Source organism: Mauremys reevesii, linkage group 5 (assembly GCF_016161935.1).
Source record: "Mauremys reevesii isolate NIE-2019 linkage group 5, ASM1616193v1, whole genome shotgun sequence".
Lineage (NCBI taxonomy): Eukaryota > Metazoa > Chordata > Testudines > Geoemydidae > Mauremys > Mauremys reevesii.
In genome coordinates, this window is record NC_052627.1 from 135,187,476 (window position 1) to 135,199,511 (window position 12,036).

Sequence of the window (12,036 nt, forward strand, 5' to 3'; positions counted from 1 at the left end):
AAAGATGCGCTTTTCTTGTTCTGCCTTCACCTGCTGTTCGAAGCGGTGCACTATCCAAACTGTCCACCAGGTGGGGTTACAGGGCAGAGAGTGAACCGCGATGCTCCAGGCTGTGGGAGCCGAGAGACTTCGCTTCAGCTCTGCAGAGCGCAGAACTAGGGAGGGAGGAGGAGGAGGAGGAGGAGAGGGGGGAGCGCCTCTCGCAGCCAGTGCTCCGGGCTAGACGTGCATGGAGGGCAGAAAACGGGTCAGCCCTTCAGGCGCTGACACACTCCCCCCTTGGCTCACAGAAAACAAAACCACCCGGACAATCTGAGACAGAGAGCGACACCCGCCTCTTTCTGTGTCCCACTAGCCACCGGATTCAAACCCGCTGGGGGACGGGGGCAGAGTCAATGGACTGTTGTTTTTCCTGTAATCTGCCGCACATTCTTTGCCAATCTGCCTGTCACTACCCAGCCCTGACACTACCTTTCCCTGGGTGTGGTGAGGGGTGGGGCCGGGAGAGACTCTCGATAGCAATAACTATTAGACTCAGGAGGAATCAAAGGAGAGAGAGAAAGTTTGCCAGCCTCCCTCGAACTGGGATGGCAAAACTTCCGTTCTCTATAAGATGCACTGGTGTCTCTTCAAACACACCTTGCCTCCAGCCCCAGGGAAAGCGCACGGGCTGCTAAGGCGGAATAAGAAAGTCGGATCGGAGCCTGAGATTATTTTGTCGGGTAATTTTAAAGTCTTTGGGGGGGGGGGGCTGATCTCCAGAGACACCGGTGTAAATCAGTTGTAGCGCTCCTGGGATCGCCTCCTGCTGCGGCAGGGTGTGTGTCAATGAGACACCGGGGAAAGAAAAATCTCATTCCAAAATAAAATCAGTGAAGCGAGAAACACAAGTGGCTGCAAACAGGGGTGATGCCCCAGTCACCCCCCCCCCGCCCCTTTCCAGGTGAAAGCTGCTGCAAAAGCCCAGGGCTGGGAAAGATGCCCCCACATGGCTGAGCGTTTGTTTGTTTATCTCCTTGTTGTAGGTGTGGATTCCAGCAGACAGGAAAATGAAAAACTCAGTTTGATCCTTCTACAACCCTCCCTGGCTGTCTCTTTTCTGGGACTGAAGCCAAACCTCGCACGCTCCAGCGCCCGGTCTGCCTAGACGTTCACCCCGCCTCCAAAAAGTCCTCTGAAGTGAAGGGGGGGGGGGAGCAGCCAGCAGCTGGCTGCTTGCCCATTACTCAGCCTCCCTGCCTCTATATAAACACACACATTGACTTTCTTTTTTACTCAAACTCACATTGAGAGAGGATTTAACAACCAAACCTCCCTCTTTACAGCAATCCAGTGGAGAAAAGTCTAGGGCTTACAATAACCAGCCTATATATAGCTATATAACTCTCTCTCTCTCTCTCTCTCTTTATATATTTAATTCCTGCTCCATCTCTCCAGATCTTTGCTGAATTATTTCACGATATAGATAGATGCTATATTTTTCTGGCTTGCATTGGCAGCAAAGAGACCTATAGTATTTGCATAGGGTTTTTTTCTTCTTCCTTTTTTTAAAAATTTGATTGCACACACAGAGTTTGTGGGTTGTTTTTTTTTTCTTTTTGGCTGTGTGCTCTGTAAAAGTTTACTTTAAAAGTTTTCAGCGAGGGGAATCTTATTTTGCTGCTGGTGGTGGGGGGAAGAGAACCAGACACCTCCCTACCCCACCCCACAAATTCTGATCTCCTCCCCCTTCCCTGCTCTGAGCTCACCTTCTCTGAAGCGCTACAGTGGGTGACTTTTTATTTGCCTTTTTGTGCCTGTGTGCGGTGCATTTCAGAGGATTTGGGTTGTTCCCCCCCCTCCCTCCTCCTTCTCCTTCCAAATATGCTTTTCGAAAGTTTTGATCTGGTTTCTGCGCTGGCTACCCTTGCTGCATGCCTGGTATCATTGACTCTGCTCTTGGCAGTGTCCCAACAGCTGTGGCAGCTGCGCTGGGCAGCCACTCGGGACAAAAGCTGCAAGTTACCGATCCCTAAAGGGTCTATGGGATTCCCCTTAATCGGAGAAACGTTCCACTGGCTGCTACAGGTAAGGATTCCCCTTCCTTCATTTAAGGTGGTCTGGGACAGTTGGTTTGCTCCAGTGGGATTGCATCATGCATTCTCGCAGGAGCACGGGGAAGATTTCAGAGGCACTTTTATTCTGTGAAGGGGTGTGTGTGTGTGTGGGGGGGTCATTTTCAAAGCAGAGTGAGGAGCTGAATGGAAGCCTGTCGATTTGCAACATTTTATGTCCATGGCAAGCGGATTGCTCTGAGCCTCTGAGTGTTGTCTGGGCAGGTCGCTCTGAGGCAGGTCTCATACAGGAATTGCATTCATTTCAATAGCAGCGTGCATTTAAGAATCGGGACCATATACTGCTCGAGGAGGCAAAAAATCTGGACCGCTGAAATTGTTTTTATTGGACACTAAAAAAACAGTGAGTCTCCTTTACAAATTATCCCCTTTGCCCAAGCAGATGGCTGGGTGAACTGTAAACTTTTAAGACTTCAGAAAGATGCCTGTTTTCACTACTGTAATTTTGTGGGTCCCATCATCGCCAGGGACTGGGGTCACCATGGTTCTGCCCCGCTGTGTACCTCTTAGCCGGCCTGGGAGTGGAAATGACCCAAGTGGGTGCATTGCCCCTTTAAGGCTAGGACAGAGTTACATTAGTCAGCCAGGTAAAATCAGCTCATTTCTGAAAGTCAGAGTACACACTGGAGCGAATCCCGACCCCTGGCAGCCGGGTTGCTTGTTTAAAAATCGGTGACTGTCGATTCAGGAGCGATAGAAGGGAAGTGATTCTGATTTGCAGTTGTTGCCATAGATTAGATTAGATGTATAAACAGTGTAACTCAGATCCACTGGAGTGGGAAGCATTTGTAGGTAATCGTTAGATTAACCCGGGATTAGCCTTGTTAAAGGCTGAACAGCGTTTTGTGGAATTTGATCACCCCCAGACCGAAGGACCTGGGTAAAGTCACCACTGGATGACGGTGTGTGCTGGTCCGAGAACTAACTTTTAGCGGTGCTGCTGAAGCGTGGCTGGTTATTAAGGAACAATCCCCAATACCCCGTGAAAACACAGTACAATCTGTTGTCAATAACGGGCGCTTTGAAGTGTCCAGACCATCTACATTCAATATCCAGGCTGTTCGATGCACAAATCTGTCGCTTTCATTCACCGCTCCGGTTAAATAGATTTCGCCTGGTTTAGGAGGGAACCCGCCTGGAATTAGCAAATGTATTATTTTAAGGATGCTCTAACGAGCAAAGGTCAGATTTCATTGGTTGGTTTGGGAAGAGGCGGCTACACCGGTTTACACGGTCTTGGTTTCTGAGCGGATTCCTTCCCTCGCACAGCTCGATGCTAACATCGGGCTGGTGTGTGTGCATGCCGGTAGCACCTTTCCCTCCCCCTCGGACCCCAACATTTCTAGCCATAACAAGTTACAGAATCAAAACAAAACACCCAGCCAGAGAGCCTCTCTTTCCACGCCAGCCGGCTTGTAAAAAAGAGGAGCGCTCCAACCTCCTGGCAGCAGCTAAAGAGTTAACTGCACGCTCTCAATAGTGCTTTATTTTTTAAAGAAATTTATCAGATTTTTACAGGGGGACCAGAAAAGGGTTCTCCCTTTCCACAGGCTCCATCCAAACAGAGTCCAGGGCTAAAAATACAAAATGTTGTATAAATTGGACTCCACTCGAAACTCCTACCACATAAAGGTGCCCTTTGTGCTGCAGTGGAAATGCTGTACAAATAACTCTTTATTAATGCCACAAAAAGCACTTTAATTATATTTACGCAGATCAAGAAACAGGGTCACCTGAAACATCGAAAATTCACAACCGCCCTTTGTTTAAAAATAAACACCCCCCCCCCCCACATCACTTCAGTTTGTGTAGCTACAATGGTTAAGCGCAGATTGGAACTTTTGCTTCCAAGCGATTGTATTTAAAGGGGAAGCTCCTTTTGCAAACTTGATAGAAAGTTTCTCACAAGCTTTCTGGGGTTTTTTTTCCGGGGGGGGGGCTCCCTGTGCCCCTTTTCTATGACAAAAGAACCTCCGCGCATGTGGAAAAGTTATTAAAACCCCAGAATCTGCAGACTGACTTAGCCCAAGACAATTACACCCTTTAAAAGTCATTCAGGTTTCATGAAAAGTTTTAAAGCTTTGGTCTGTTATGAAACTAAAAGGAGGCAGTTCAGTTGTTTTGGTTTCCTGAATGAATTGTTCTTTATGGGATCAATCCGTGGTCCATTAAATCCGCCCTCTTTGGAAGACTTGGTCATTAATTCACCCTCGCAGACAGAGAAGAATAGCATGAAACAGATCTACCTGTGTTGGGGTCCGAGCAACTTACAACCAGTGTTCGTGCTATTCGCCATCACGGTACTTTAAGTAAAGTTTGTGCGTTCATGGCAAGGGGGTAGGAACTCGACGCCAAGACCTCAGTACGTTTCTTGTCGGGAGGTAGTGGATAAGATTAGTAATAGGAGGGGACCCCCTAACTTCATTGGGGCGCCAGGCAGAGAGAACAATGCCTCCCTATCGCCCAGGGTCCAGCACTTCACTCAGTGACGGGGTGTGGACCACAGGAGAGTTCTCCCAAATAGCCTGATGATCCAGGGAACTTGAGTGTATCAAGGTGACAAACACCTCTTCCTCCAAGCTTGATGGGAACTGGCAACACCCCTGATAGTCCAACCTGATGAGTTTTAAGGATACTTGATTTCACGCAGCTATGCAAAACCGTCTTTAGATAGATTCGTTCATTCCACCAGGCTGTCTCGGTCTTTAGCGCCCCCCCCCCCCCGGCCACACTTCCTTCCCCCCCAGCAGCCAAGGTATTTCCCAAGAGCCTGTAGCTCCAGATCATTTCCCTAGCATTGGTTACATGTACCTTAACGGCAGTCATTACCCAATCCAGCCAAACTGCCCCTGAGTCTTGCTGGGCTAGAATCACACGCCCTATTGGTTTCACATTACTCAACCCATCCCACGGCCAAGCCTCTGTCAAATCATCACTTTCCCGCATCGCTGACCCATTGCCTCCCGCTAAACGACGCCGTCTCTCCTCGCTGACCTTTCGCACACATCGAGGACCTCGGTCCGGTCTGGCGCCCCAGAAAAGGGAGCCCCCTCCCCCCAAGTCCACCTTCTTTCCCCAAATTTCTCTCCAGACCGCGCCCAAGACCTGCTTGGCGTCTGTCTGGTTATGTGTCTCTCCCTGCACAGCAGCCAGTTTGCATTCCTCCTTGTTATGCGGTGCAACGACAGTAGCATATTTTTTTTCTTCTTTTAAACTGCTTTTCAATGCGTTTCATCATAAATCCGAGGGAGAGCTTGTGGGATCAGTGGCTTCTGTTATTAGCCACTGGCTAGTGGCCATGGTTCTTGAGGGGCTGCAAAGTACATGGATGGTCTTGGAACAAGTTTCTTTGATTGGGGTTAAAGGAGCCTTCACCCTCCCACTGGGGGTGAATCAAAGGTCACGGGGGTGGGTGTCACTGCAGGCTCATCTATTTTCCCCTCCACAATATTTTCCGGGATCTTTAAACAGGGAGGGAGGTTTCGCCAGGGATACATTTTCCTGGCTGGGCCCGAATATTGGAAAAGCCAGGGCACTGCACGACCCCCTCCTCATCCCAGCGCTGGGAAATCCCACGGAGCGCCTTTTAGGGCATCCCCCGTCTGCCACCTCAAGCGGGAGCCGGGCTAGCCTGAGGGAAGTGGGGGGACGCGGTGAGAAAAGAGAGGAACCCTGCCCCCACCCCATGTACTAACATGCTGACCCCCTCCCCGGCTTTAAGTAAAAGTCGCAGAGATCTCAGTGAAGGTGCCTGTGCTTAGGCATCAAGGTCGGTGCCTGTTCGGGGCCCATAAGTGATGGTCTGTCCCCAGGCTCAGTGTGTGTCTGTCTGTCCTAGGGATCCTGCTTCCAATCCTCCAGGAGGGAGAAATATGGCAACGTCTTTAAGACTCACTTGCTGGGACGCCCCTTGATCCGGGTGACCGGCGCCGAGAACGTGCGGAAGATCCTGATGGGAGAGCACCACCTGGTGAGCACGGAGTGGCCCCGGAGCACCAGGATGCTCCTAGGACCCAACACGGTGGCCAACTCCATCGGGGACATCCACAGGCACAAGAGAAAGGTAAGGAGCCCCCCCGCCCCCACACCTACAGGGAGCAGCTGGGGGTGGGAAGACTAGGGTGCCCGGCTGGAGGGAGCAGCGAGCTTAATGCCTCCCCCACTCTCAAGCCCCGGGGTGCTCCAACCAGGCGAGTGGGCCCCTGTCCCAGAGCCCCCCCCCCTCGCCCCGGTAGTTGGGTCCCTGCTCCGCCACAGCAGGGGGAGAGGGGAGCACGGGCACTGCCCACCCCCGGCTCCTGGGCGAGGCAGCAAACTTGTGACCCTGGGTCCCCGCCGGGCGGGCCGCTCCGCTCCCAGCACGTGGGCGCCCCCAGCAGAGTCGCCGGCGTTCGGATAATGGAACGCGGCAGGGCGAGCGTTCGAAATGCCGAACGCTGCCGGCCGCCCCGCGAGTCCTTTGAGGAATTTAAAAGGGCGATGGAGAGACGCGAGCGGGCTCGGGTGGGAGTGGGAGTGGGGGTGGGGGGACGGGGCGGGTAGCCGGCTGGTCCGGGCTCCCCCGCAGCTCTGCAGCCTCGCCGGGAGGAGGGCGATCACCGAGGGGCTCAGCACACGGGGGGGAGGGGGGCCCGCTCCAAGCTCGACTGCTAAGAGGGCGCTGCTGCGGGTCGAGCTCAGCCCAGGGAGGGGCGTCGGCAGCGCCAGCTTCTTTCTGAGGCGGAGCGCGGGATGGGGAGGAAATTCGGGCTCGTCAGCGCTTCTGGATTTATCCATGGATTTATTATGGGTCTGGCGGGGGCGGGGGGAGACTGGGGAGGACAGAGGGCGGCACCTCCTCCCACTGCAGCCGGTGGCACGTGTGACTTGAACCGCAGTAACCTGAAAACCGATCGAGTTCTGTCCATCAGCTCCCCTCTTAAAAGGGCAACGCCAGGGCTGTGGCGTGGTGGGCGCGGGAGGCTGTCCCTGTCCCCGTGAATGAAAGGGGAGAGGCAGCCTCATTAAGTGATCGATGGCGTTGTTATTTCAAAGGCGCAGAACGGTGCCTCCCCGCCCTGAAGCCAGGAGTCAGAGAAGGGAGTCTCCAGCCAGCAGCCACTGGTTCCTTATAAAAATAATAGGAGTCCTTGTGGCACCATAGAGGCTAACAAATGTATTGTAGCATAAGCCTGAGCTACAGCCCACTTCTTCGGATGCATGCAGTGGTTCCTTACAGTGTGTTTCAAGCAGTCTCCTGCTTATAGAGCTTCATCAGCATGCTGGGCATTGCACTGAACGCAGGTGACCTCCTAGGGCTAGATTCTGATCTCAGGAAGGGTTGAAATCAGATGCTGTAGGACTGACTTCAGATTCTGATTCACAGACCTAACCCCCAGGGTAATCCGAGAGCAGAACCTGTCCCTCTGCCACCTGTGCGTTGCCCAGCATGCTAACAGCTCCCTCATAATAATACATCTGATCTAAGCACAGAGGAAAGGGCAATGATTAGAATATACACTGTAGGGAACCATTGCCTTCAGGAGAATTACTCTGGCGTAACAGAGACCAGGATCGCAGCATTTGCTCCTCCCTAGAGTTTACAGTCCCAGGCACCAATCTGGCAATGTGTTCCTTGCAGGCAGAATTTCTGCACCCAGGCACCCACACAGAGCTCATGGCAAGATCTGGGCATTAGCAGACAAACACTGGCATTCGGGCCCGTAATGCACTGCATTAGCATGAGATGGTGGCCTGACGTCAAGGTGGTGCAGATTTGTATTGTGGATTTCATAGATTACAGAGGGGCAATTGGTTCCCCCATGTACCCTTTGATTCTCACCAGAAAATAGGCTTTTTCTGAGCTTTCTTTCATTTGGACAGTAGAATAAGAGACACAAAATATATAAGACTATAACCATTATCTCACAATACTGTTGCATGCTGAATGGACCCAGGTATGGGATACTGTTGTATACTGAAGACCCATAATGGTTCATTGACCTTGCCTTCTCTAACATAAACAGAAAGCAGGCTGTGTGTGTGTGTTGGGGCAGGGGGACACCCTACCAAAACAAAACACTCTACCATGCACATTTACCTCCCTGGGAAGAAGATGAGAGATTTTAATCTCATCTCTTAATGCACTATTGGAAGGTGCTTGGACACTCCGGTGATGAGCACAGTATAAGAACCTACAAAGAATTGAATAGAATTCATTGTATCAGATTCCAGTTTGCAAATTTGATTTGTTGTGTATATATAAGTATATAGCAATGCACCCCATTGTAGTATCAGGATCTGGGTGTGATACTGCACACAAAAGAGATGACCCTGCTCCCTCTATGATGGGGGCGTAGCTTGGGATGCTTGAGGGAGAGGAGGCCTGGTTATACAATGCTGAAAAAAGCGATGCCAACTTTGGGACGGCTGCAGGAAGGAAACTGAGCTGTGCTGAACCCTGCAATTTCAGCTCCCTCAAGTTTCCTATTGAGGAAGGGGGCAGAGTTAAACAATTACTCGAAGGTCCATGTAAATATTTTTTCGTTTCCCTCTGGGAAGGAAAGATGTTTCTTTATTGCAAACAAGGGGGAGCTGAGGACCTTTGGTTGAAATCTTAGTAGGTGGAAGCTTTAATAAAACCATGAAGTTTAGATCTCAGGAAAAAAATAGAGGAGTTGGGGGGAAGAGAGTAGGTTATGGGAATGAGGTAATGGAAAGGGAATACACTTAAAAGGTCTTCACACCTGCCTATAGAGCCCTTCAGGTTTACTAATGATTTGTACCTCAACTGAACACCAAGGTGCTGACATCAGAACTTGAATGATAAGCATTTCATAAGGGGAGTTTTCCATCCTACACCTTTACTCTCTCTCAACACATTAAACCAGTTACTTTATTTTTACCGAGGGGGAACAACATCCCCTAGATGCAGGCCAAGTTTTGTGAGTGTGGGAAGGGACGGCATGTTAAGATCCAAATTCCCCAATCTGAAAACCCCAGCCCACATGGTTTGGTTCCATGTGTGATCCAAAACTTGGGGGCCTATTTTCCAATTAGGATGTGGCCAGACCTCATGACACCAAATATGCTCACAACATTTTGACTTGAGCGGAGCTGAAATCAAATAAGATTTTGATGTCATCCGAACCCTATACACTGTTCCTCAGCTAGTCTACGCCTACCTTCCATTTGAATTCTGGCTGACATCATAAATAAACACAAACTACCTTCAAGGATTAGGAGCCTGGGGGATGGGAAGGGAGAATGAGAGACATTATTAGATGATAAGCATTTTTAATGAGGTATTTTTCTGTGGTGACTGTTAAGTTTTCTCTTTCAGCAACATCTACTGTTGTACCAATAGATTAAGCTTGCTGGATCAGTTTCCTTTGAAAAAGCTTAGTCTGGTTCCTTTGCCTTCCCTGGTCAGCTTTCCTCTCAATGATTGTTTTCTTGATTGTCAGCATCTGGTGTGTTTCACGCCCTTAGGTGTGTGCCCAAGTACAACTATTTACCTGGCAGTCACTTGAACCATTCTTTTCCATGCACACAAGCATGTCCTTGCCCTGGATGGGAGGCAGTTCTAAGTAAGTTACTCCCTTAGAGATCAGACAAACATGTTTCAAATACGAAGAAAACAAAGATCATTTTGTTCTTGGCTGTATCTCTGTACTCTGGCTGGTGTAGAGGAGATGATGACCAGCCCAAGGTCCTATCAGGCCAGGTGCCCTGCCACAGATGGTAGTCTCAGGCTTCTTTCGGATAAAGCAGTCTCGAGCCGAAGCTGCTATTTGTTTTGCAATTATTATTATTATTAATAATTTCTAACTCTTCTCATCCTCTTATTGGTGTTTAAGGGAGTGTTAGCAAGAATGTGCTTCAGGGCATGTGAGGAAGTGGAAGCCATATACTTAGGACAACTTTAATAGCCTAGGCTATGTGGCAGGGTTTCTCTGGTGCCTTATCCGGAGAAGATGATGTGTTACATCATCTAGTCTATCCCCAGTGGAGAGTGAAATGAAGGATGATTGTTCTCTGCAGTATTCATCTCCAGCACTTTGTCCATTCCAGGTCAAAATGTCTCATGCAATGAGAATGTTTGAGGTGAAGCAGAGCTACTGTGGAGTAGGGATTAGAACCAGGATCTGGGAGCTAGGACGATTAGGTACTTCTATTCCCTAGCTTTGCCATGGACTCTTGGATCAAGAGATCTAGGTTCTCTCCACAGCCTGTGATCTTGGACAAATCACTTGACTTCTCTGTGCTTGAGGATTTAATCTCTTAACATTTGTAGAGTGCTTTGAGATCCTGGAATGAAAGGTGCTAAAGAAGAACAAAGTATTCCTATTATGCTGTATTAAAAAGTCTGTAGCTATGGCAGTTCACGGCTTTCCCCTCCCCCATTTATTAAAACTCCTCCGCATGAGGTTGTCCAAGTGAATATAAACTGGAGAAAGCTCGCCTTTGGGAAATTAACTCGTCAGTCTTTATTGGAGTGTGCATCTGGGGCTAAAGAACCGCTTTGCTCCAGAACCAAACAGCTCAGGGGCTGGGGTGGAAAGGTGAGAAAGGAGCTGCATGCAGTCTCCTTGCTAGGACTGCACACTTAAGCAATCATCTCTCTTTATGGCTGATATCATCAAAGGTGGCTTCATCCTTGGCCCAAGATGAAACCGAGGGATAAGAACGTTTGCAAGCACTGGAAGCCCCAGGTCAATATGTACCTAGCAGTTGTTACTGCTGTTGGATCACAGGGTTTACACTGAAGTCAGAGAAGAGCGTTAACTGGCTTTGAAAAAAAACATTTCAAGCTTTGGGCTTATGCAGCAAACTAGCACCAACCCCATGCACCTACATGGAGGGAGCTTGTAAATATACAGCCTGCCACTTCAAACCAAATCAAGCGCGTGAGAATGAAAATAGCTACTGCAGCCGAGGCTCCCTCCTGCTAGGGTGTGTGATCGGGCACAGAAAACACTCCAGCTGTCACAAATACAGGCGCTAGTTTACCCAGCGAGGCGATGCTGTTGTAATGTTGTTGTTTATTATTTGTATTATGGTAGCTTCTCAGAGCCGCAGTGATGGACCAAGGCCCCATTGTGCTAGGCACTGGACAAACCCAGAACAAAAGAACAGCCCCTGCTCTAAACTGCTGACAGTCCAAGCATGAGACGCCCCTTTCCCGAAATCACACGCTGTCTGCATAGTAGGCAAAGACACGCTGCTCTGGGTTCCGCTCTTGCATCCCTCTGCCAGTGCAGGATGGTGCCCTGCAGTACAATACATTTGTCTAAGGACCTGATTTTATATAGTGGTTGAGCACCTGTCTCGCTCACTGAAATCCCGGGTGCTGATCGCTTTTTAAAATCAGCTCCTCAGTGGATAGGAGTTCCTGCCATTGAACTGTGCCACACTTTTAAGACATCTGCCGGATATTTAGCCTATTCTTTTTCCTTTGCTCAGTCTTACCCCTGGCGCTATCCCTTCTTAGATCCCCCTAAACAATTCTTCTCCCTCTTTGGTGTTACCCCAATTCAGTCTCTGAAGTACTTGTCAGACTGATGTCATACCCCAGTCTTGGTCATCCTCGCTGCTCACATTCACTCTGTTTCGAGGCTTCTAATAAATCAGCCCCTTGCTCATTTTTGTTACATTTCACTCAATTCCCCTTAATGTATTGGCGGTTCCTAACCACTCAGAACTGAATGCTTTGTCCCATGCAGAGAGGGCACTATTATATATTGAAATAGTTAAATGTTATGGACTGAATTCTATTCTCATTTACACCCGGACAACTCCACTGAAGTGAATGCAGTTGCTCTGGATTTATACCCACATATGCTAAAGTAGAATCTGGCCCTATGTATTTTAGGGTTGGCAAAGGATTTGTGTCCTGGGAGGATATGACCTGAAATCCATATTTACCTGTAAGAGATGAGGA

General features: G+C 49.4%; 1 protein-coding gene across 2 annotated transcripts in view; it reads left to right on the plus strand.

Moving 5' to 3' along the window:
• The window catches only part of LOC120407119 (cytochrome P450 26B1), a 45,319-nt gene that overhangs the window by 9,010 nt on the left and 24,273 nt on the right, over positions 1-12,036 (plus strand). Inside the window, exons 1-3 of one of the 2 annotated variants that reach the window (XM_039542459.1) lie at positions 624-722; positions 1,026-2,067; positions 5,953-6,177. In XM_039542459.1, coding sequence (XP_039398393.1) covers positions 1,864-2,067; positions 5,953-6,177 — 429 coding nt within the window. In that variant the 5' untranslated portion in view covers positions 624-722; positions 1,026-1,863. Of the gene's footprint in view, positions 1-623; positions 723-1,025; positions 2,068-5,952; positions 6,178-12,036 lie in introns of those variants that run through there. The other variant, XM_039542458.1, reaches the window with a different exon arrangement.